Below are 23,581 nucleotides of genomic sequence, written 5' to 3' on the forward strand. Positions count from 1 at the left end.
GCTTTAAGAAGTCACAAATCAGGGAACATGCCAAATTTGGACAAAAAATTTACAACATTTATCGCAATACACCAGCTTTAAATGAAGTACGATCTTCGATGAGTGGGAACAGTCTTCAAGTTTTCGATCGATTTTAGAAATCAGAAATTAGCTTTCTGAGGTCCAGACAGTCCTAAAATGCACCAAATGTATGTTTTTCGGTTACGCTGTGTGTTGATACGTTTAGGGGCATCATACTATTTGCGGAGAATGTGCTAGGGCAGCATTTTACCTAATGGGGGGCATCATACTGTGCGTGCAGGAACTAAAGGGAAATCATAATGTACTGTATGTTGGGACTGTCATACTGTGAGCGGGTAAGCTGTGAGGGCATAATACTGAGTGGGGGCATCATACTGTGTGTTGAGGGATGGGGAGGCTTCAGACTGTGTGTGGTGCAATGTACCATGGCGGCATCATACTTTGTGGGGGACTATCGAAATATCATACTGTGTGTCAGGGGCTGTGGGGAATCATACTGTATTTGGGGGCATCATACTGTGCCTATCTATTAAATATTGAAGTGAGCCCTTACATCTCTGGAAAAAAAAGAAAAAAAGGAAACATTTTCTTTGAATAAAATCTCATACCGATAAATCTTTTGCAGGCTCCTCTATGTTTTTGGAATACTGTAAAAATTGCGCCACGTAAGTCATAATTGACTTTTCATCAGGGTTTGAAGCAATAAGATCTAATGAACAAAAAGAAAAAGATGGAGGAGAATCGCCTTTAGGATATAATAAATATTTCTGATTTTTTGGCGGGTTTCAAGGATTCATTGGAAAACGTACTGTATGATACATTGTTACATAAAATAGATATCTGTACCTTCCGGTTCTATGAGCTTGGGGATTTTTAGCTCATTTTCTGCTATTGTGAATGCCTCTTGCAATTTTTCCTCATTGGACTTTTCCTGTAACTTGTCCATATCGATGAGGTCTGGTCTTAAGGATTGAATAATTGTCAAGAACGCCATGCCATTTTTCCAGCTGGACTTAAAATCTGTTATATTAATGGATCCCAATCTGCAAAAAAATAAGAGGATTATATATTGTGCACTTGACTGCACACAGTATCTATATAATATCGATAATTTTTGCGTTTGTGAAAAAATCAGAAATTTGGCAAAAATTTTGAAAATTTCGCAATTTTCAAATTTTGAATTTTTATTCTGTTAAACCAGAGAGTTACAGTCGTGGCCAAAAGTATTGACACCCCTGCAATTTTGTCAGATAATACTCAGTTTCTTCCTGAAAATGATTGCAAACACAAATTCTTTGGTATTATTATCTTCATTTAATTTGTCTTAAAAGAAAAAACACAAAAGAGAATGAAGCAAAAAGCAAAACATTGATCATTTCACACAAAACTCCAAAAATGGGCCAGACAAAAGTATTGGCACCCTCAGCCTAATACTTGGTTGCACAACCTTTAGCCAAAATAACTGCGACCAACCGCTTCCGGTAACCATCAATGAGTTTTTTACAATGCTCTGCTGGAATTTTAGACCATTCTTCTTTGGCAAACTGCTCCAGGTCCCTGATATTAGAAGGGTGCCTTCTCCAAACTGCCATTTTTAGATCTCTCCACAGGTGTTCTATGGGATTCAGGTCTGGACTCATTGCTGGCAACCTTAGAAGTCTCCAGTGCTTTCTCTGAAACCATTTTCTAGTGCTTTTTGAAGTGTGTTTTGGGTCATTGTCCTGCTGGAAGACCCATGACCTCTGAGGGAGACCCAGCTTTCTCACACTGGGCTGTTGTGAGCTCATCTGTTCATTCACCTTTTGTGTCTGAGGATCTCCCTCTTCTGGTGAAGGAAGGTAGTGAGGCTGATTTGGATGAAAGAAACCAAACACCTGATCAGGTGGATTGTGACTGGGTAACAGGACCTTCAGACTGGATATAAGGCAGCCGACGCCCTTCTGAGTGGCTGGTGATTTCTCTGCTGGATTCTTGGAGACCAGTCTGATTCTTGCTTCCCAAAGATAAGTTTTTGCTCTGTTATTGAACTTATTAGTTTTGGTTTTGTTTACCTTGTTTTGGAGTTCAGCCATCCCCGGCTGGGGGTGTGCTGGATTATTATTCCTTGATCAGTGCTCTCTTTTGCTCTGCTTTCAGAATATTCTGAGTGCTGATAAAGGGTTTGAAGTCAAGTGACTTCAGGGTCCTTTTTGCTTATCAGTTGTGTTGGTAATATTTTTAGCAGGGTTTTCTTGGATTGCAGACAGCAGCTTTTCTGTCCTGTCCTTTTTAGTTAGCTTGGGCCCCATCATTTGCTCATCCTATCTTTCTATCTGTGTTAGTGTTTTCATCTTGCTTCACCGTCATTATATGTTGGGGGCTGCCTATTGCTTTGGGGTCTGCTCTGGGGCAGTCAGTTTTTCCCTTTTCTTTCTTTAGGCTTATTTAGATCTCCGGCTGTGACGAGGTGTCTAGGATCACGGTAGGAACACTCCACGGCTACTGCTAGTTGTGTGATAGGATTAGGGGACTGCAATCCGCTAGTTTCCAACCTCTCTCATTTTCTGGGCTGAGCTTGCATTTTTGTTTTTTCCTCCTCGGTGACTCAATCATAACAGAATCACCAGCCTTAATGCAGATTCTAGGGTACTCAACAGCAGGAAAGAATTGTAAAAAAAAAAAAAAAAAGTGTTGGAATTTTTTTGTGTGTGTATATTTTTTCCTCTTTTTCTCTGAGGCCGTAGGAGGAATATTTGTTTTCTGATGGAGTGTAAGCAATTGTCTGATCGTGTGGAGCAGCTTGCTGCTGAAGTGTGAGGAATTTCAGCCTATCTTGCTCATTCACACACCGCTGAACCAAAAATCCCCACTCCTGATGTGTTTTTCGGGGATCGGTCTAAATTTTTGAATTTTAAGAATAACTGTAAATTATTTCTTGCCTTGAAGCCTAACTCATCGGGGAACTCTGCGCAGCAGGTTAAAATTGTCATCTCCTTGCTGCGCGGCGATCCCCAGGATTGGGCGTTTTCTTTAGTACCAGATGGTCCTATTCTAACAAATGTGGACGCATTTTTTCAGGCCTTGGGGTTGTTGTATGATGAACCTAATGCGATTGATCAAGCTGAAAAGACCCTGTTGGCATTGAGCCAGGGTCAAGATTCTGCAGAACTGTACTGTCAAAAATCCCAAAAGTGGGCGGTCCTCACCACTTGGAATGATGGTGCCTTGACAGCTCTCTTTCGGAAGGGTTTGTCAGAAACCGTAAAAGATACTATGGTGGGATTTCCTGTTCCCTCTGGTCTTGACGATTCTATGTCATTAGCCATTCAGGTTGATCGGCGTTTACGTGAACTTAAAATTACACGGGAAATGCTGCCACCTGTTGAACAAATGTCTGAACCTATGCAATGTGATAGAGTTTTGTCTAGGGCGCAACGTCAGGAGTTTAGAAGGCGTAATAAGCTGTTTTTTTTCTGTGGAGATGCCTCTCATATTATTTCTGTCTGCCCTAAATGAGAGAAATGTTTTGCACACACATTTGCTGTAGGTGGTGTACAACCTAAGTTTCTTCTGGCAATTACTCTGATCTGCTCCCTGTCCACATTTTCCGCTAAAGCCTTTGTGGATTCAGGGGCGGCCTTGAACCTAATGGATTTGGATTTTGCTAAACGTTGTGGTTTCCCTATGACACCCCTGCGGACGCCTATTCCTTTGAGGGGTATTGATTCTACTCTGTTGGCGAAGAATAAACCTCAGTGTTGGACCCAGGTGGTAATGTGGGTCGCCCCAGACCATCAAGAAAATTGCAGATTTTTGGTGTTGCATAATTTGCATGATAAAAATTCTTAATAAAAATAATTCTGGATTAATTATTCAACGGCTCATATACAAAAAAAATCAATCCTTAAAAGATACTTTATTAACCAATCATTAAAAAGTTTTCAAAACTTCAAAAATTGCAATTTGAGCCGGGTGATCAATGGCTTATTGTTTTTGGGCATGATGCAATATGAAAATATGCTGTTATGGGGGATTAGAGGTAATAGCAGCGGTTGGTGATTTGAGAAATGTTTATTAATGCTATTTAAGAACACTCAGATGGTTGTATATCTGTTTTGATTGATACCTTACCCCCGTTATTTGAAACTGCCTTTGTCAAAGTACTATCACCCCGCCTATATATATTGAGGTGATTTTTCAGTGGCCATGAGCTAAGTTCTTACATATTTGTTAATTTGCTGATTTTTTTTTTTTTTTTTTTTTTGAGACAGTGCAATTTTGAGCCTGAGCGATCAATGGCTCATTGTTTTGGGCATGATGCAATATGAAAAATGTGTTGTTGGGGATTAGAGGCAATAGCAGCGTTTTGTGATGTGAGAAATGTACATTAATGCTGCTTAAGAACATTTAAATGATTGTGTATCTGTTCTGATTGATATCTTACCCCCTTTACTTGCAACTGCCTTTGCTAATGCACTATTATCCCATACACTGTATACATCAGTTTGCAGATACATTTTTTTTTTTTTTTTTTAATTATTATTATTAAAACATTTTTTGTCTTTGGGGGGGATTTTTTCAGGGATAATTCTAATTTATTACCCCTGTCTCCCTTGGCCATATGTTCTGACACCCTCTTTCCTCTTTCTGGGTGAGAAGTGTAGGGGTCAGCCCACGTGGAGCGGGGGCACCAGAGTAACGTAGGGTGTAAAAGCTCCGCTGTCAGGCAGGGAGACACCTAAATAGGGTTATTTAGACCCCTTTTCCTCCCAAAGCAAATGTTTACAAATCTGCCAAAAATTAGAGTTTTTTCCAGTTACTATTCCTTATATTTTTGTCTTGGTGGTTTGTGGCATGGGGTTATTATCTATTATATTTTTGTCCCCGGCTATCTGTTGTACTCCAAGCTGATGTCATTTAGATAGGAGTCAACAGGGTGATTAGGGAGAGCCGCCGAGGAGCGGGGGCGCCATTTGCGTATCAAGAGGGTGCCAACCTCCGCTGTCAGGTAGGAGAGAGATATAGGGCCCTATAGGGACAAATAGGTTTGTGACCCTCTACCTGACATTGGAACGACTCTCTAGTGTTTGTGGCTGGATTTTGAAAATCAGCAATAAGCCTATTTTTGTTTGCCTGTTTTTTGAAGTTTTGAAAACTTTTTAATGATTGGTTAATAAAGTATCTTTTAAGGATAGATTTTTTTGTATAATTTGCATGATACCATCATTCTGGGGTTCTCCTGGTTGCAAATCCATAATCCAGTTTTGGATTGGAAATCTGTGTCTGTGGTGAGTTGGGGTTGTCGGTGTGCTCTTAGTGACACTCCTATTTTCTCCACCTCTCCCCAGTCGCATGAGGTTCCTGACTATTTGGCTGATTTTTATGATGTGTTTAGTGAGAGTAAGTCTGCGTCTTTGTCTCCTCATAGGAGTTATGACTGTGCAATTGAGCTGAGTCCGGGGTGTAAATTTCCCAAGGGTCGACTTTTTAATTTATCTGTACCCGAACATGAGGCTATGCGTTCTTATATTAAGGAGTCGTTGGAGAAGGGTCATATTAGACCATCCTCTTCACCCTTGGGTGCTGGGTTTTTTTTTTGTGGCCAAGAAGGATGGTACATTAAGGCCCTGTATTGACTATCGCTCCCTTAACAAAATTACTGTTAAATATCAGTATCCGTTACCCCTGATTTCTGACCTATTTTCTAGAGTTGAAGGTGCTTGCTGGTTTACCAAGCTTGACCTCAGGGGGGCGTATAATCTTATTCGCATTAAGCATGGGGATGAATGGAAGACAGCGTCTAATACTCCGGAGGGACATTTTGAGTACCTGGTGATGCCTTTTGGGCTCACTAACGCCCCTTCTGTCTTCCAGTGCTTCATGAATGATATTTCCCGGGACTTTGTGGATAAGTTTCTGATCATCTATTTGGATGATATTTTGATCTTTTCCAGGGATTGGGACTCTCATGTGGAACATGTTCGGACTGTGTTCCGGATTTTGAGGGAAAACTCCCTGTATGTTAAGGGATCGAAATGTCTTTTTGGTGTACAAAGGATTTCATTTTTGGGATTTATTTTGTCTCCGTCAACTACTGAAATGGACCTGGCCAAGGTACAGGCCATTTATGATTGGGTTCAGCCCACTTCTTTGAAGGCTCTCCAGAAGTTTTTGGGGTTTGCTATTTTTTATCATAAGTTTATAGCCAATTTTTCTGTTATTGCCAAACCATTGACTGATTTGACTAAGAAGGGCGCTGATTTGCTGAATTGGTCTCCAGAGGCTGTTTCTTCTTTTCAGGAGCTGAAGCGGAGGTTCACTTCTGCTCCGGTTTTGCGACAACCCGATGTCTCACTTCCATTTCAGGTGGAGGTGGATGCTTCAGAAACTGGTGCAGGAGCTGTTTTGTCCCAAAAGGATCCTGTAACATCTAAAATGAACCCCTGTGCCTTCTTTTCCCGAAAGTTCTCTGCTTCGGAACGCAACTATGATGTGGGGAATCGAGAACTGTTGGCCATGAAGTGGGCATTTGAGGAGTGGAGACATTGGTTGGAGGGAGCTAGACATCAAGTTGTGGTCCTCACTGACCACAAGAATTTGATCTACCTTGAGTCGGCTAAACGCTTGAATCCGAGACAGGCCAGTTGGGCCTTGTTTTTCACGCGTTTTGATTTTGTGGTCTCCTTTCTTCCGGGCACTAAGAACGTTAAGGCTGATGCCCTCTCTAGGAGTTTTTTGGCTGATTCTCCTATTGTGACCAAGCTTGCTACCATCTTAGGTGAGGGCGTGGTTCTTTCTACCATCTCGCCCGATTTGAGACGTGCTCTGGAGAAGTTTCAGGAGGATAAGCCTGAGCGTTGTCCAAGTGGTAGGTTGTATGTTCCTGACCAGTGGAGGAGGAAAGTGATGTCTGAGGTTCATTGCTCCGCGTTGGCTGGTCATCCAGGTATTTTTGGTACTAGAGATTTGGTGAGTCGGTCTTTTTGGTGCCTTGTCTCGTGATGTCAGAAATTTTGTGCAGTCCTGTGGGACTTGCTCCCGATCTAAGCCTTGTTCTCGTTCTAGTGGGTTGTTGATGCCCTTGCCGTGCCCAGGAGGCCATGGACCCATATTTCAATGGATTTTATTTCTGATCTGCCTGTCTCTCAGAGGATGACTGTTATCTGGGTGATTTGTGATAGATTCTCTAAGATGGTCCATCTTGTACCACTCCCTAAGTTGCCATCTTCCTCAGAGTTGGTGCCCTTGTTTTTGCAACAGGTGGTTCGCTTGCACGGGATTCCTGAGAACATTGTATCAGACAGAGGAGTTCAGTTTGTCTCTAGATTCTGGAGGACCTTTTGTTCCAAGTTGGGAATTCAGTTGTCCTTCTCCTCTGCATTTCACCCTCAGACCAATGGGCAGACGGAGAGAACAAACCAGACTTTGGAGGCTTATTTGAGATGTTTTATATCTGCTGATCAGGATGATTGGGTCTCATTTTTACCCTTGGCCGAATTTGCTTTAAATAATAGAGCTAGTTCTGCCACTTTGATGTCACCCTTTTTCTGTAACTTTGGGTTTCATCCTCGATTTTCTTCAGGGCAGGTGGAGTCTTCTGCCTGTCCAGGGGTTGACACTGTGGTGGAAAGAATGCAGCAGATGTGGGACCAAGTGGTGGATAAGTTGTCTCTTTCCCAGGAAAAGGCCCAGCGGTTTTCTAACCGGCATAGGACCATTGGTCCCCGGTTTAAGGTGGGTGATATGGTCTGGTTGTCATCAAAGAATATCTCTAAGAAGGTGGCTTCTCCAAAGTTTAAACCTAGATTTATTGGACCGTACAAGATTTTGGAGATTATTAATCCGGTCTCTTTTCGGTTGGCTCTTCCTGTCACATTTAAGATTCATAATGTGTTTCATAAGTCCTTGTTGAAGAGGTTTGTTGAACCAGTGGTTCCTATGGCGGCACCTCCTGATCCTGTGTTGGTTGAAGGTAACATGGAATATGAGGTAGAGAAGATACTGGATTCCCGTCTGGCTAAACGGAGACTCCAGTATTTTGTTAAGTGGAAGGGTTATGGTCAGGAGGATAATTCCTGGGTCTCTGCCTCGGATATTCATGCCGAAAGATTGGTGCGTGCTTTTCATCGGGCTCATCCTGATCGGCCTGGTGGCTTGGATGAGGGTTCGGTGACCCCTCCTCAAGGGGGAGGTACTGTTGTGAGCTCATCTGTTCATTCACCTTTTGTGTCTGAGGATCTCCCTCTTCTGGTGAAGGAAGGTAGTGAGGCTGATTTGGATGAAAGAAACCAAACACCTGATCAGGTGGATTGTGACTGGGTAACAGGACCTTCAGACTGCATATAAGGCAGCTGACGCCCTTCTGAGTGGCTGGTGATTTCTCTGCTGGATTCTTGGAGACCAGTCTGATTCCTGCTTCCCAAATATAAGTTTTTGCTCTGTTATTGAACTTATTAGTTTTGGTTTTGTTTACCTTGTTTTGGAGTTCAGCCATCCCCGGCTGGGGGTGTGCTGGATTATTATTCCTTGATCAGTGCTCTCTTTTGCTCTGCTTTCAGAATATTCTGAGTGCTGATAAAGGGTTTGAAGTCAAGTGACTTCAGGGTCCTTTTTGCTTATCAGTTGTGTTGGTAATATTTTTAGCAGGGTTTTCTCGGATTGCAGACAGCAGCTTTTCTGTCCTGTCCTTTTTAGTTAGCTTGGGCCCCATCGTTTGCTCATCCTATCTTTCTATCTGTGTTAGTGTTTTCATCTTGCTTCACCGTCATTATATGTTGGGGGCTGCCTATTGCTTTGGGGTCTGCTCTGGGGCAGTCAGTTTTTCCCTTTTCTCTCTTTAGGCTTATTTAGATCTCCGGCTGTGACGAGGTGTCTAGGATCACGGTAGGAACACTCCACGGCTACTGCTAGTTGTGTGATAGGATTAGAGGTCTGCAATCCGCTAGTTTCCAACCTCTCTGATTTTCTGGGCTGAGCTTGCATTTTTGTTTTTTCCTCCTCGGTGACTCAATCATAGCACTGGGCCCTACATTATGCTGCAAAATTTGTTGGTAGTCTTCAGACTTCATAATGCCATGCACACGGTCAAGCAGTCCAGTGCCAGAGGCAGCAAAGCAACCCCAAAACATGAATGCCTCTTTTTTTCTCCTGTAAACTCTATGTTGATGCCTTTGCCCAAAAAGCTCTACTTTTGTCTCATCCGACCAGAGAACATTCTTCCAAAACGTTTTAGGCTTTTTCAGGTAAGTTTTGGCAAACTCCAGTTTGGCTTTTTTATGTCTCGGGGTAAGAAGTGGGGTCTACCTGGGTCTCCTACCATACAGTCCCTTTTCATTCAGACGCCGACGGATAGTACGCGTTGACTCTGTTGTACAATATCCGCACAATCTTGCCTTGAAATCTCTTGTCAATTTTTCTTTTCCGTCCACATCTAGGGAGGTTAGCCACAGACCCATGGGCTTTAAACTTCTTGATGACACTGCGCACGGTAGACACAGGAACATTCAGGTCTTTGGAGATGGACTTGTAGCCTTGAGATTGCTCATGCTTCCTCACAATCTGGTTTCTCAAGTCCTCAGACAGTTCTTTGGTCTTTTTTCTTTTCTCCATGCTCAATGTGGTACACACAAGGACAAAGGACAGAGGTTGAGTCAACTTTAATCCATGTCAACTGGCTGCAAGTGTGATTTAGTTATTGCCAACACCTGTTAGGTGCCACAGGTAAGTTACAGGTGCTGTTAATTACACAAATTAGAGAAGCATCACATGATTTTTCGAACAGTGCCAATACTTTTGTCCACCCTCTTTTTTATGTTTGGTGTGGAATTATATCCAATTTGGCTTTAGGACAATTCTTTTTGTGTTTTTTTCATTTAAGACAAATTAAATGAAGATAATAATACCAAAGAATTTGTGTTTACAATCATTTTCAGGAAGAAACTGAGTATTATCTGACAAAATTGCAGGGGTGTCAATACTCTTGGCCACAACTGTATGTGACACAAACTAGTTGCTAAATAACATTTCCCACATGTCTACTTTACATCAGCACAATTTTGGAAACAATTTTTTTTTTGTTAGGAAGTTATAAGGGTTAAAAGTTGACCAGTGATTTCTCATTTTTACACCAAAATTTACAAAACCATTTTTTTAAGGGACCACCTCACATTTGAAGTCACTTTGAGTGGTTTATGCTGGTTTCACACTTGCGTTTTTTTCACGGTATTTTAGCGCTAAATAGCGCATGCGTTTTTTTTTCCTATACTTTGCATGGGATGCGCTTATGTGTGCATACACATGCGTTTGTACGCGTTTTACCGCGCATGCGTTTTTTTGCGGTATGCGCTCGGGCGCACAAAATGCAACCTGTTGCATTTTTTGGTGCGTCCGACTTGCCTCAAAAAAAACGCATGCGCGCGCAATGCGTTTTTTTACAGCAAGACACCCATTATAGTCTATGGGTGCGCATATGTGCGCATTGGCATGCTTATGTATGCGTTTTTTTGCACATGCTTTTTTTTGTTAACCATGGAATTTAGGGGTTTGGGTTAGAGTTAGGGTTAGTTAAGGGGGTTTAGGGTTAGGGTCAGGGTTAGGGTCAGGGTTAGTTAGGGTTTAGGGTTTGGGTTAGGGTTAAGTATGGTTTGGTTAAGGGTTAGGGTCAGGGTTAGGGTTAGGGTCAGGGTTAGGTTTAGGGTCAGGGTTAGTTAGGGTTTAGGGTTTAGGTTAGGGTTAAGTATGGTTTGGTTAAGGGTTAGGGTCAGGGTTAGGGTCAGGGTAGGGTCAGGGTTAGGGTTAAGTATGGTTTGGTTAAGGGTTAGGGTCAGGGTTAGGGTCAGGGTTAGGGTTAGGTTTAGGGTCAGGGTTAGGGTTAGTTAGGGTTTAGGGTTTGGGTTAGGGTTAAGTATGGTTTGGTTAAGGGTTAGGGTCAGGGTTAGGGTTAGGGTTAGTAAAGTCATGGTTTGGGTTAGTGTGAGGGGCCACCTAATGTTGGAAAAAAACGCAAACGCGGTAAAAACGCACTAAAAACGCATACAAACGCATAAAAACGCTGCGTTTTTTTCATGCATGCTCATAAAAATGCTTGAAAAACACGCAGCAGTTGCATGCTTTTGTATGCGTTTTTTCAATGCGTTTTTTTGCGGGAAAACGCGCTGCAAAAAAAAAGCAAGTGTGAAACCAGCCTTATATGGCAGAAAAATACCAAAAAGTGACACCATTCTAAAAACTCCACCCCTCAAGCTACTCAAAACTACATTCTAGAAGATTATTAACCCTTCAGGTGCTTCACAGGAACTAAAGCAACGTGGAAGTAAAAAATGGACATTTTAATTTTTCCAACAAAAATTTTCTTTTAGCATCATTTTTTTCATTTTCACATTGGTAACAGGATAAAATGGATCCTAAACTTTGTTGGGCAATTTCTCCAGAGTACATTGATACCTCATATGTGGTCATAAGCCACTGTTTGGGCACACGGCAGGGCTCAGAAGGGAAGGAGCACCATTTGTCTTTTTGAATGGAAAATATGCTGGAATATTTAGCGGTTGCCATGTCACGTTTGGAGAGCCCCTGATGTGCCTAAACATTGGAGCTCCCCCACAAATGACCCCATTTTGGAAACTAGACCCCCAAGGAACTTATCTAGATGCAGAGTGATCACTTTAAACCCCCAGGTGCTTCACAAAAATTTTCTTTTAGCCTCAGTTTTTTTCATTTTCACATGGGCATCAGGATAAAATGGTTCATAAAATTTGTTGGGCAATTTCTCCTGAGTACACCGATACCTCATATGTGGACATAAACCACTGTTTGGGCGCACAGCAGGGCCCGGAAGGGAAGGAGCGCCATTTGACTTTTTGAATGAAAAATTAGCTCCAATCGTTATCAGATACCATGTCGCGTTTGGAGAGCCCCTGTGTGCCTAAACAGTGAAAACCCCCTACAAGTGACACCATTTTGGAAACTAGACCCCTTAAGGAACTTATCTAGATGTGTAATGAGCACTTTGAACCCCAAGTGCTTCACAAAAGTTTATAACGCAGAGCAGTGAAAATAAAAAATTGTTTTTTTTCCTCAAAAATGATTTTTTTTAGCACGCTATTTTTTATTTCCACATGGCTAACAGGAGAAATTGGACCACAAAAGTTGTTGTCCAGTTTGTCCTGAGTACGCTGGTACCCCATATGTGGGGGGGAACCACTGTTTGGGCGCACGGCAGGGCTCAGAAGGGAAGGAGCACCATTTGACTTTTTGAAATGAAAATTAGCTGCAATCGTTGTCGTGTTTGGAGAGCCCCTCTGTGCCTAAACTTTGGAGCTCCCCCACAAATGACCCCATTTTGGTAGCTAGACCCCCTAAGGAACTTATCTAGATGCAGAGTGAGCACTTTGAACCCCCAGGTGCTTCACAGAAGTTTATAACGCAGAGCCGTGAAGATAAAAAATATTTTTTTTCCCTAAAAAAAATTTTTTACTCCGCAATTTTTTATTTTCACATGGGTAACAGGAGAAATTGGACGCCAAAAGTTGTTGTACAGTTTGTCCTGAGTACGCTGGTATCCAATATGTGGGGAGGAACCACTGTATGGGCACACGTCGGGGGTCGGAAGGGAAGTAGTGACATTTTGAAATGCTGACTTTGATGGAATGGTCTGCGGGCGTCATGTTACATTTGCAGAGCCCCTGATGTACCTAAACTGTGTAAACCCCCCATAAATGACCCCATTTTGGAAACTAGACCCCCCCAAGGAACTTACCTAGATGTGTGGTGAGCATCTTGAACCCCAAGTGCTTCACAGAAGATTATAACGCAGAGCCGTGAAAATAAAAAATCATTTTTTTTCCCTCAAAAAATGATTTTTTAGCTCTCAAATTTTTATTTTCACAAGGGTAACAGGAGAAATTGGACACCAAAAGTTGTTGTCCAGTTTGTCCTGAGTATGCTGGTACCCCATATGTGGGGGGGAATGTTGTGAATTCGCTTTCTGGCCTACCTCTGGTTACTAGTGAAGGTAGTGGAGCTGGTTATATTGACAGAGGGGTCGCGAGTTCTCTTTCCGGGCTCCCTCTGGTGGTTACTGGAAGTAATGGAGCTGATATGATTAACAGAGGCCTGCCACCTGATAATGAGGAGGATGACTGGAGATCTGGAGTTTCTGACTGGATTTAAGACAGCCGACTCCCTCTATCCCTGCTGGTGATTTTTTCCTGCCTCCTGAGGTCTTAGTTTCCAGCTCAGTCCCTGCATGCTCAGCTAAGTGTTCTTTTGCTATTGTTCACATTTGATCTGGTTTTGTCTATTTCAGTTTTGTGTTGTCAGCCAGCTCCGGCTGGGGCTGTGCTGAATTTCCATCCTTATGTTACTGCTTGTGCCAGTTTGTTTTTGTCCCTTATTAGATTGGCCTCTTTTTGCTCTGCTTTCAGAATATACCTGAATGCTGATATAGTGGGCGAAGTCTAGTGACTTTAGTATTTTTCTATCAGACGTGTTGGGCATTTTTTTTCAGGGTTTTTTGCGTGATTGCAGACAGTCTTTCCTTTCCTGTCTAGTTAGTGTGGGCCCCATCGTTTGCTCAGTCTATTTTCCTACCTGCGTTTGTGTGTTCATCTTGTCTCACCGACAATATATGTTTGGGGGCTATCTATTCCTTTGGGGTCTGCACTGGGGCCGTTTAGATTTCCCCTTTCTTGCTTTAGGCTTATTTAGTTCTCCGGCTGTGTCGATGTTAGGCATCAGGTTTCTGCATCTGCTCTGCAGGAATCCACAGCCTCACATTCTGCGGTCTCCTACTGTTTATCTACCGCAGAAGAGATTGCTCTGCAGCAAATCTCTCCAGAGACTAAGTCTCTCTGTCCTCCTACTGGGCATGCTCACGAGACGATCTCCCATTGGAGATCGGGAGTCATGTTCCCAGGTCCTGCTCCAGATCTCATTGGTCCATCTCGGAGATCTGGAAGCTTCCGGAAGGTTCCGGCTATAAAAGGCGCGCATGGCCGTTCCGCCATGCGCTAGTATATTCTCTAGTTTCTACTGTGTGAATGATGATGGATGGATGATTCTGGTGACTGACTCATTAAGATCCCCTCCCTCTGATATTACGAATGTGTACAGGGACTTAGCTTAGAGTCAACGCCAGCGCGTGGCAAGCCTCAAGCCACTACTACATCATCCACAGTGCTAGCGTCCGACATTGCGCCTTTTTCCTTGCTTTGTCGACTAGCAGCAGTGTCCTACGCCGCGCAGCAGTTGCAGCCCTCTTTGGCGTCCACAGTAGCGACGCCGCACGCACGGCATGTCTAGACGGATGCAGTTCCTCTGCTTTGGGTCTCGCTCCTGTGACCTGATACCGTGTGTGCAGTTTCCTGAGACCTGTGACACTAACAGGCTCATCCTTTAGTGTTTACCTCTGCTGGCATCTCTGTGAGCAAACAGAGATTGCTTAGCGCACCTGGGTGACTTACAACCCGCGTACGCATTTCCGCCATATTGCTCGTCTGTCACTACTTAGCAGCAGTTATATCACCTTCTGCACGGTGGAGCCCGAGCGGCGAACGCACTTTATTATTTATTTTATTTAGTGCGTTCCGCCGTTCCTAACAGTCGAGGCGTCTAGGATCATCGTAGGTACACTCCACGGCTACTGCTAGTTGTGTGGATAGGATCAGGGGTCTGCAATCCGCTTAGTTACCAACCTCTCTGGTTTTCTGTGGCTTAGCTTGGTCTTGCTTTCCTCCTCGGTGACCCAATCATAACAGGGGAACCATTGTTTGGGCACACGTCAGGGCTGAGAGTGGAAGTAGTGACATTTTGAAATGCAGACTTTGATGGAATGGTCTGCGGTGGTCGTTACGTTTGCAGAGCCCCTGATGTGCCTAAATAGTGGAAACCCCCCACAAGTGACCCCATTTTGGAAACTAGCCCTTACAAGGAACTTATCTAAAGTAGATGTCTGGTGAGTACTTTGAACCCCCAAGTGCTTCACAGAAGTTTATAACGCAGAGACGTGAAAATGAAAAAATAATTTTTTAGCCCCCAATTTTTTATTTTCCCAAGGGTAACAGGAGAAATAAGTCCCCAAAAGTTGTTGTGCAATGTACGCTGATACCCCATATGTTGGGAGTAAACCACTGTTTGGGCACATGTCGGGGCTTGGAAGGGACGGAGCACCATTTGACTTTTTTTGATTGGCTGGAATCAATGGTGGCACCATGTCGCGTTTGGAGACCCCCTGATGTGTCTAAACAGTGGAAACCCCTCAATTCTATCTCCAACCCTAACCCCAACACACCTCTAACCACAACCCTAACCCCAACACATCCCTAACCATAACCCTAACCCCAACTCACCCCTAACCCTAATCCCAACCCTAACCACAAGCCTAACCCTAATCCCAACTATAACCCCAACACACCCCTAATCCCAACCCTAACCCTAATTCTAACCCTAACCCTAATTACACCCTAACCCTAATTACACCCTAACCCTAATGCAACCCTAACCCTAATTCCAATCCTAACCCTAATTCTACCCTAACCCTAATTCCAACCCTAACCCTAATTCCAACCCAACCCTAACCCTAATTCTAACCCTAGCCCTAATGGAAAAATAAAAATATTTTCTTTATTTTATTAGTTGTGCCTACCTATGGGGGTGATAAACGGGGGGGGGTTATTTACTTTTTATTTCATTTTGATTACTGTGAGAGTGATCAAAATGAATGAATGGAATCTGCAGCTGCAGATTTGAGCAGGCGCACTGCGCATGCGCCCACCATTTTCCAAGATGGTGGCACCCATGATCCGGAACCCCGGCACTCGGAAGGTACCGGGGGGGATCGGAAGCTGGCGGGGAGCGGAGGGAAGGGGAGGGGGAGCAGATGATGACAGCGGCGGCAGAACGCCGCTGTCATTCAGTGGCGGGGGGGTCGGATCGGTGTCTCCAGCCATGTCCGATGCTACTGCAGCATCGGCCATGGCTGGTTTGTAATATTTCATCAAATTTCATTGATGAAATACTATCGATCTGATTGGCTGTTTCACTTTTAACAGCCAATCAGAGCGATCGTAGCCACGTGGGGGCGAAGCCACGCCCCCTGTGGTGAAGTACAAAGCCCCCTGTATCTGTGGGTCGGGTGTCCTTTCATTGACCCCGGGGCTTTGAAGTCATGACACAGCATATGCGTCATGGGTCGGATTGGCACCGACTTTCATGACGCATACGCTGTCTCACAGGTCGGGAAGGGGTTAAATTAAACAGTCTAAAGGGATGCTTCGAAAAGAAACAAAGAAATACATAGCCTTCGAACCTGCCCCCCCCCCACACCCTACTACTGCCAGACCGCAAGAGGTGACATTCCAACAACATCTCTACTACCAGTTTCTAGAGTTAAGCAAAAAGGCTCGAAGGACCCCTGTCCAGCCACCACGTTGGTAGTCCATGGCTGCCCAAATCAGAGCCCTGCAAATCTATTTAAAGGCACCTCTTCTGAATAGTAGGACAGGTAACATTATCACATTGCGGTGTGCCACATGAATGACATCGTGGGTGCCTACTAATCAGACGAAGTGCTGGGAATGCCACCAATGGTAGGAAATGTGCAGAGCTCTGGTCCGACAGACAAAAGACGTGGATGCTAGATCAGGGTCCTGGCAAATCTTTTTGCTCAGCTCTACTAGTCACTTGACCCTACAGCCAAACATTGACACCTCAAAGGTCCGGTGACTGGTGGTCATGACAATCTCTTCAAATCCGGCAGAGATGTTCAAAGCAGCAGTGCTAGAAGCAAAGATTAAAATTGACAAAGAGCCCTTGCCGCTCAAAACACATCAAAAAGATGCCTGTATTCTCTTTTTTGTGAACACACAATTTTAATCTTTGCTTCATGTACCTTGGAAAATTAAATGCACTTTTTTGGACTTCATCTGTGAGCTGAATTTTTCAGCTTTCCCTTTTGGATCTTGGAGAACGCATGGCGCCTTCAATCATAATCTAGTGACTTTTTATCTCTGCGCACTTACGGAGCGCACCGATCCTGTGCCCACTGCAAAAGCGCTTTCTTTGCCGAAGTCTGCCACCTAGACTTTGCACTTCTTTTAGGCGACGGGCTTGCAGTTGGGGAAACTCCATTTTTCGTCTCACATGTCACTGGTTGCTGTTCCTCTGCACTTGCCAAAATGCTTGCCAGCTCTTCAATCTGCCATAAACCAAGATATATCAGATTTTTAATTAACTCTGTTACATGTATTTATGACTTTATCAGAATATCCATTGTTTCCATTTGTAAAACACAGAACATTTAATAATGAAAACGTCAGGCATTCATGGGTTCAATTAGGTAAACCTGAGGAGGCCGATTACAGCGAGTTATATCCTAAATATTTGCAGAAAAGGATGAATTAGTATGGCATTGGGGTGATCTAAAAATTCCTTTTCATGACCCAAAAATTCAGAACTTTATGATGCATTTTGAACAAATTCAAACTTTTCCAATTATTAGTGGATATTTCATCCAAACTAGGACACTTCCACCACAGTATACTGCTTATACATGGGATGGATCACAAATTTTCCAGGGTGCGCAAAAATAATTTTCACCACAGCAGTTTTTTTTACATGCCCCAAATCACTAACCATGAATGGATCCATGCTGCGATAATAGGGGTGCGATAAAAAAAAGTCTCAGCTTCTTTTAAAAAACAGCGCAACTCCAATACTCTAGTATTGCAGTCTATTGTATAATTATTGCTCTGCACACAGAACGATCATATTAACGATCACTCTGCACACACAGAATTCTGGTTGGCTCATCCTAACAAACTGTTAGCCAATCAGCGGTCGTTTAATGGCCGCTGTTGACTTTTCTAAATGGATCAACTTGTCGTAAACTGAGCCACCTGCTAAAAAGACAGCAGTAATTCCTGTAAATTTTTGGTTAAAGATTCTTATAGGTTCTTGTTGAAATTTGCAAGAAAATGATTTGAAATTTCATCTCAAACTATAACTTTGCAAACAATTCACAGATACTTACATGAAAATGTAAAATGATTTGCCAAATTAGGCCAAGCACAATAGACGGTTTCCCGCTAATGATATCTTCCACATGAATATTTATGAGCTTGATCTAGAAAATAACGGCATAGTTTAGAAAAACTTCTTACATTTCTTAATTGCACTGAGACTTAACAAGCGGAATACTCACAGAGCGGTTCCCTAGAAAGTTCAGGGCAGATTCTATGTTACTTCTCGCCTGAAAGATGTTTTTGCCTTTCTCACGCGGCTGTAAAATAGATGTTGGTAAAGACAATATGGATTGACTGAGGATTGACCTTTGCATACACCCATTAGACACATCAATACAAAAGAAAGGGTCGTGGTCTGACCATTGTGGCTAATATACAGGTATTGTTTCCTGAAACAACAGGAAGTTAAAGTTTAAAAAATAGCCCCAGTGACACTTTGAATATTGCAGGATTTCTATATATTGTTTAATATATAGCTCTTGCAAACATTAAGAGACCGCTGCAAAATTTTCAGTTTGTCTGATTTTTCTCTTTATAGGTATATTTTTGAGTAAAATGTAAATTGCTCTTTTATTCTATAAACTACTGACAACATGTCTTCGAATTTCCAAGCACTAAATTTTGTATTTATTTTCAGAAAATGAAAAATGGTCAAAATAAAAAAAAAAATGCAGTGCTTGCAGACCTCAAATAATGCTAAGAAAACAAGTTCATAATCATTTAGAAACAACAATACTAATGTCTTAACTCAGGAAGAGTTCAGAAATCAATATTTTGTGGAATAACATGATTTTTAATCACAGCTTTCATGTGTCTTGTCATGCTTTCCATCAGTCTTTCACACTGCTTTTAGGTGACCTCATGCCACTCCTGGTACAAAAATTTAAGCAGTTCTTCTTTGTTTGATGGCTTGTGACTATCCACATTCATCTTAATTACAACATTCCAGAGGTTTTCAATGGGGTTCAGGTCTGGAGATTGGGCTGGCCATAACAGGGATTTGATGTGGTGGTCCTTCATCCACACATTGATTGACCTAGCTGTGTGGCATGGCGCATTGTCCTGCTGGAAAAACCAGTCCTCAGAGTTGGGGAACATTGCCTGAGCAGAAGGAATCAACTGTTTTTCCAGGATAACCTTGTATGCGGCTTGATTCATATGTCCTTCGCAAAGATTAACCTGCCCAATTCCAGCCTTGCTGAAGCATCCCCAGATCATCACTGATCTTCCAGCAAATTTCACAGTGGCTTGTACGAATCTCCAGGTCTCCATCTAACCATTAGACGACCAGGTGTTGGGCAAAACTGAAAATTAGACTCATCAGAGAAGATTTCCTTACTCCAGTCCTCTATGATCCAATCCTTAGTCTGTGTGCACACGTCCGGAATTCCCGCGGATTTTTCCACGGTAAAATACGCAGCAGGCTCATTCTTTGTGCAGAATCGCGGGAATTCCGCACATATAGGAATGTATTGTTCCGCTTACTTTCCACATGTGACTATGGCCACAATGCGCAAAGTAAGCGGAAAATGTGAGGATGGTACCCAGGGCCACGAGGAGAGGAGATTCTCCTCCAGGCCCTGGGTACCATATCTCTGTAAAAAAAATAGAATGAAAATAAAAAATCGTGCTTTTCTCACTTTCCGGCGTCCCACACAGCGTTCGCAGGCCTCAGCGATGCTCCCGACATCTTCCAGTCCCAGTGATGCCTTGCGACAATGACCCGAGATGATGTAGGGGTCTCGCGAGACCGCCAGGTCATCAAAGGTCATTGTCGCAAGGCATCGCTGGGATCGGAAGATGCCGGGAGCATCGCTGAGGCCTGGGACCACTGCGTGGGACACCGGAAGGTGATAAAAACATGATTCATTTTCTTTTATTATTTTTAACTTTATATCTTTTTACTACTGATGCTGCATAGGCAGCCTCAATAGTAAAAAGTTGGTCACACTAGTCAAACACCTTGCTTGAAGAGTTGACCAACCTGTCAATCAGTTTTCCAAGCGATGCTACAGATCCCTTGAAAAACACTAACATTCTGCAAGCTAATTACACTTGCAAAACGCTAGTTTTTCGCGTGAAATACGTAGGAATTACGCATGTGGAATTCTAGCGTATTTCCCGTGGCAGGGAGTTGCGGAGTTCCCGCAGAAATCTCTGCAGCAATTCCGCAATGTGTGCACATAGCCTTATGGTCTTTGCAAATTTCAGCCTGGCTCTCCTTTGCTTCTCATTGATGATAGGCTTATTTTCTAGCTTTACATGACTTAAGCCCTGCCTCTAGGAGCCTGTTATGAACTGTTCTTGCCATGCACTTCAACCCAGCTGCAATTTGCCATTCCTTTTGTAGGTCACTTGATGTCATCCTGCGGTTGCTGAGTAACATTCGAATAAGATGACGGTCATCCCGGTCAGTGGAGAGTCGTTTTCGCCCTCTGCTGGTCTGTAGCCTTGTTGCCTCCAATGTCTGCTGCTTGACCTTGTTGTAATCGACTTAGAAATTTTAAGGATGGAGGCAACATGACGCTCACTGTATCCCTCTGCTAGTAAAGTCAGAATTGAGTCTTTCTTTTCCTCACTCAAGACTTTTCTTTTCAACTCCTTTGGCATGGTTAAAAGGTATTTTTTTTCATTCCTATTACTTTTTGGATATTACTAGCACTTGTTTTGCCATTCAGTTTGGTATATTGCAAGAGGATTGTGAACACCACAGCAGGTTTTTTTTTATACTTTCCTTCTTTAAATAAGTTTTGGTTCAGGTGATCACCTAATCAGAAGCACATTAAGTAGAATGAGGTGTACTCTGGTTGGAATTCAACTGACACTGGAATGGAATGGCTGTCAGACATGTGGAGAAGATGATTTTTATAAAACTGTGCCGTGGTCTCTTAATTTTTGCCTGTAGATTATGATATTTAAAAAGAAATGCCAAAAGTACATTTAACAAAACAAAATTTGATCTAAACAACAGATTATTTTCTGACAATAGCTTTCCTTTAAGTTAATAAACAATACAGCCTGTATTTATTATATGAAAATAGTCTAACAAAAAAGTGAAAAACAGAAATAATTTCAATACATACACCCCACGAAATCAGCCATCTACCCCCTACTTTTCCTTTTTACAACCCACTGTCTAACTGTAAGGGCTCCGTCACACACAGCGATATCGCCAGCGAGATCGCTGGTTTTGTGAACCCACAGCGATCTCGCCAGCGATATCGCTGTGTGTGACAGGGATCAACGACCGGACCCCCTGCCGGGTAACGCTGATCGCGCTCGATCGTCCTGGGCCATTTTTTGATCATTGGTCTCCCGCTGGCCAGCGCGCCTCGCTGCGTGTGGCAGCGAGAGACCAGCGATCAGCGACGCTGGACGCTGGTTTCTAATGTAAACAGCGGGTAACTAGGAGCTGCGCGGCTCTTGGATACCCGTCGTTTACCTTGGAAACCAGCGTGTACGCTGGTTTCCAGGGTAAATAGCGGGTATCCAAGAGCCGGGCGGCTCTTAGATACCCGCTGTTTACATTGGAAACCGGCTTGCTCGCTGGTCCTGATCGCTGGAGGGGCTGTCTATGTGACAGCTCACCAGCGATCAGCCTAACGATGTCCCAGCGTTCCCATCCAAGTCGGATCGTTGGGACATCGTTATGTGTAAAGGGGCCTTAAGATAAGAGTCTGCAGCAGGAACCTCTCCCTCTGCTTTGTCTGCAATAGGAAACAAACAATGATAGCCCCACCCCCTTGGTTAAACACTGTTGTTTAGCTCTGTGCCAGACAAAAATCAAACAGCTCAGAATGAGACTGACCCGTGATCTCTCTTGTTTCATGTTATCATTTATTTCTAGCTTTTGCAAGCCTTTAAAGCTGTTTACAAGGATTGTGTCGCCTCGGTCTTGGACTTTTTTATATTATATGATGTTATCTGCTTGACTATAGTTAAGTAAACATTACTGAGGTGTAATACCATAGACACTGCATGGACAAGAGTGGAGCTGTATTGGGAAAAATTAAAAGCAGGAGATTTTTTCCTTAATTATACAATCCCTTTATCTACTTTTCAATTAATTGTGGCTAGAACAGGGTACATTTTGGGTGCCAATATCATGACAACACTGCATTTACCATCATCTTCAATTTGTATATGGTAACTTACATGATTGCACAGCTACAAAGTGTTAACTCAGGAATTCCCGCAGACAATGTTTTGAGCGGAGGTGCGCATGACTACATATCTGCACTCGATTATGTCCAACAGTCTCGTAGACAATGATTGGAGCGGAGGTGTGCATGACTACATAGCTGTACTCGGCTATGTCTGGCAGGCCCGTAGACAATGTATGCAATGAATGGAGAGAAAGTGTGCATGGCTACATAGCTGTACTTGGTTATCTCCAAAAGTGCTGTAGAAAATGATGGGAGCGGAGGTGCGCATGACTACATAGCAGTACTATGTTATGTCTGGTAGTTCCACAATGATGGGAGCAGAGGTGCACATGACTACATAGCAGTACTATGATATGTCTGGTAGTCCCGCAGACAATGATGGAAGCGGAGGTGCGCATGACTACATAGCTGTACTCAGCTATCTCTAACAGTCTCGCAGGTAATGATTGGAGAGGAGGTGTGAATGACTACAAAGCTGTTCTCGGCTATGTCTGATAGTCCCATATCCAAGGTTACGACCACTGGTAGCTAACTGATAGTGACAGTTAGCTAATTGCTAGAGGTCGTTACCATGGATACCTAAGGTCCTGCAATGCCTGCACATGAGGAAAGAGACATAGCGAATCAGAAAAACTATACTACATTTCTAATTGGAGGCATTTGCTAATATTATTACTACACCTATTACATACTGGGATAGGATCTTGTAGTTATCTGTATAAAAAAAAGTTGTAAAAAAAAAAAAAAAAAGACAATTACCAAGTCTTCACCGGAGAGGACTTCGAGCAAGTCCAAGAGAATGTGTCCATTCTGAATGTCAACGAATAGGTCTTTTACAACTGATGACTGTGAGTGCTGGGAAAGAAAATGAGAGCATAATAGTAATTAATACTAATTGTAATCACATCCGCAACAGTAAAAAAACATCTAAAATGCAGTATAGCCTATTTAGTTTTTACTTTTTTTTTTTGTTTCCTCAAGGAAGAGGCGACGGCAATTTAATTTAGCTGGTGTCCACCGGGTATGGTACGCGATCAAGTCCCATGCCTGCTCCCTTTACTCCCTCCTGGAGTTTGAAATACATGTACATCGCACGTACGGAAAGGGTTAAATAGTTGGCTTTCAAACAATCAGTGGGATGACAACCATCCCTCCTAAACACCTATATACTTAAAAAGTATGGGGGAGTTATCTGCTTATCTCACTTAAGTACAAAAGTATCAAGCATGTTGATATCTAACTATTCAAACCCTTGCTTTCTCGGGAATCTGCCATGGAATGACTCCACCATTGACTTTGGATGGCTGGGGAGCCTCACTTGAACCAACAAGTTTGGCCAACATTTATCTAATGCGTATTGGCCAAACTAAACCAGGAAACCCCTTTATCTGACTG

At 43.0% G+C, this 23,581-nt stretch overlaps 1 protein-coding gene across 3 annotated transcripts in view; it reads right to left on the minus strand.

Annotated features, from left to right (window-relative positions):
* Positions 1-23,581, minus strand: part of SYNE2 (spectrin repeat containing nuclear envelope protein 2) — a 553,640-nt gene that overhangs the window by 436,129 nt on the left and 93,930 nt on the right. For all 3 annotated transcript variants that reach the window (XM_073570820.1, XM_073570828.1, XM_073570812.1), the window contains exons 4-9: positions 22,946-23,041; positions 18,200-18,277; positions 18,029-18,121; positions 17,019-17,194; positions 868-1,064; positions 630-730 (exon numbers count right to left, since the gene is read on the minus strand). In XM_073570820.1, coding sequence (XP_073426921.1) covers positions 630-730; positions 868-1,064; positions 17,019-17,194; positions 18,029-18,121; positions 18,200-18,277; positions 22,946-23,041 — 741 coding nt within the window. The remainder of the gene's footprint in view (positions 1-629; positions 731-867; positions 1,065-17,018; positions 17,195-18,028; positions 18,122-18,199; positions 18,278-22,945; positions 23,042-23,581) is intronic.

The sequence above is a fragment of the Dendrobates tinctorius genome, unplaced genomic scaffold (genome assembly GCF_039654945.1).
Source record: "Dendrobates tinctorius isolate UK_male_01 unplaced genomic scaffold, ASM3965494v1 ptg000006l, whole genome shotgun sequence".
NCBI lineage: Eukaryota > Metazoa > Chordata > Amphibia > Anura > Dendrobatidae > Dendrobates > Dendrobates tinctorius.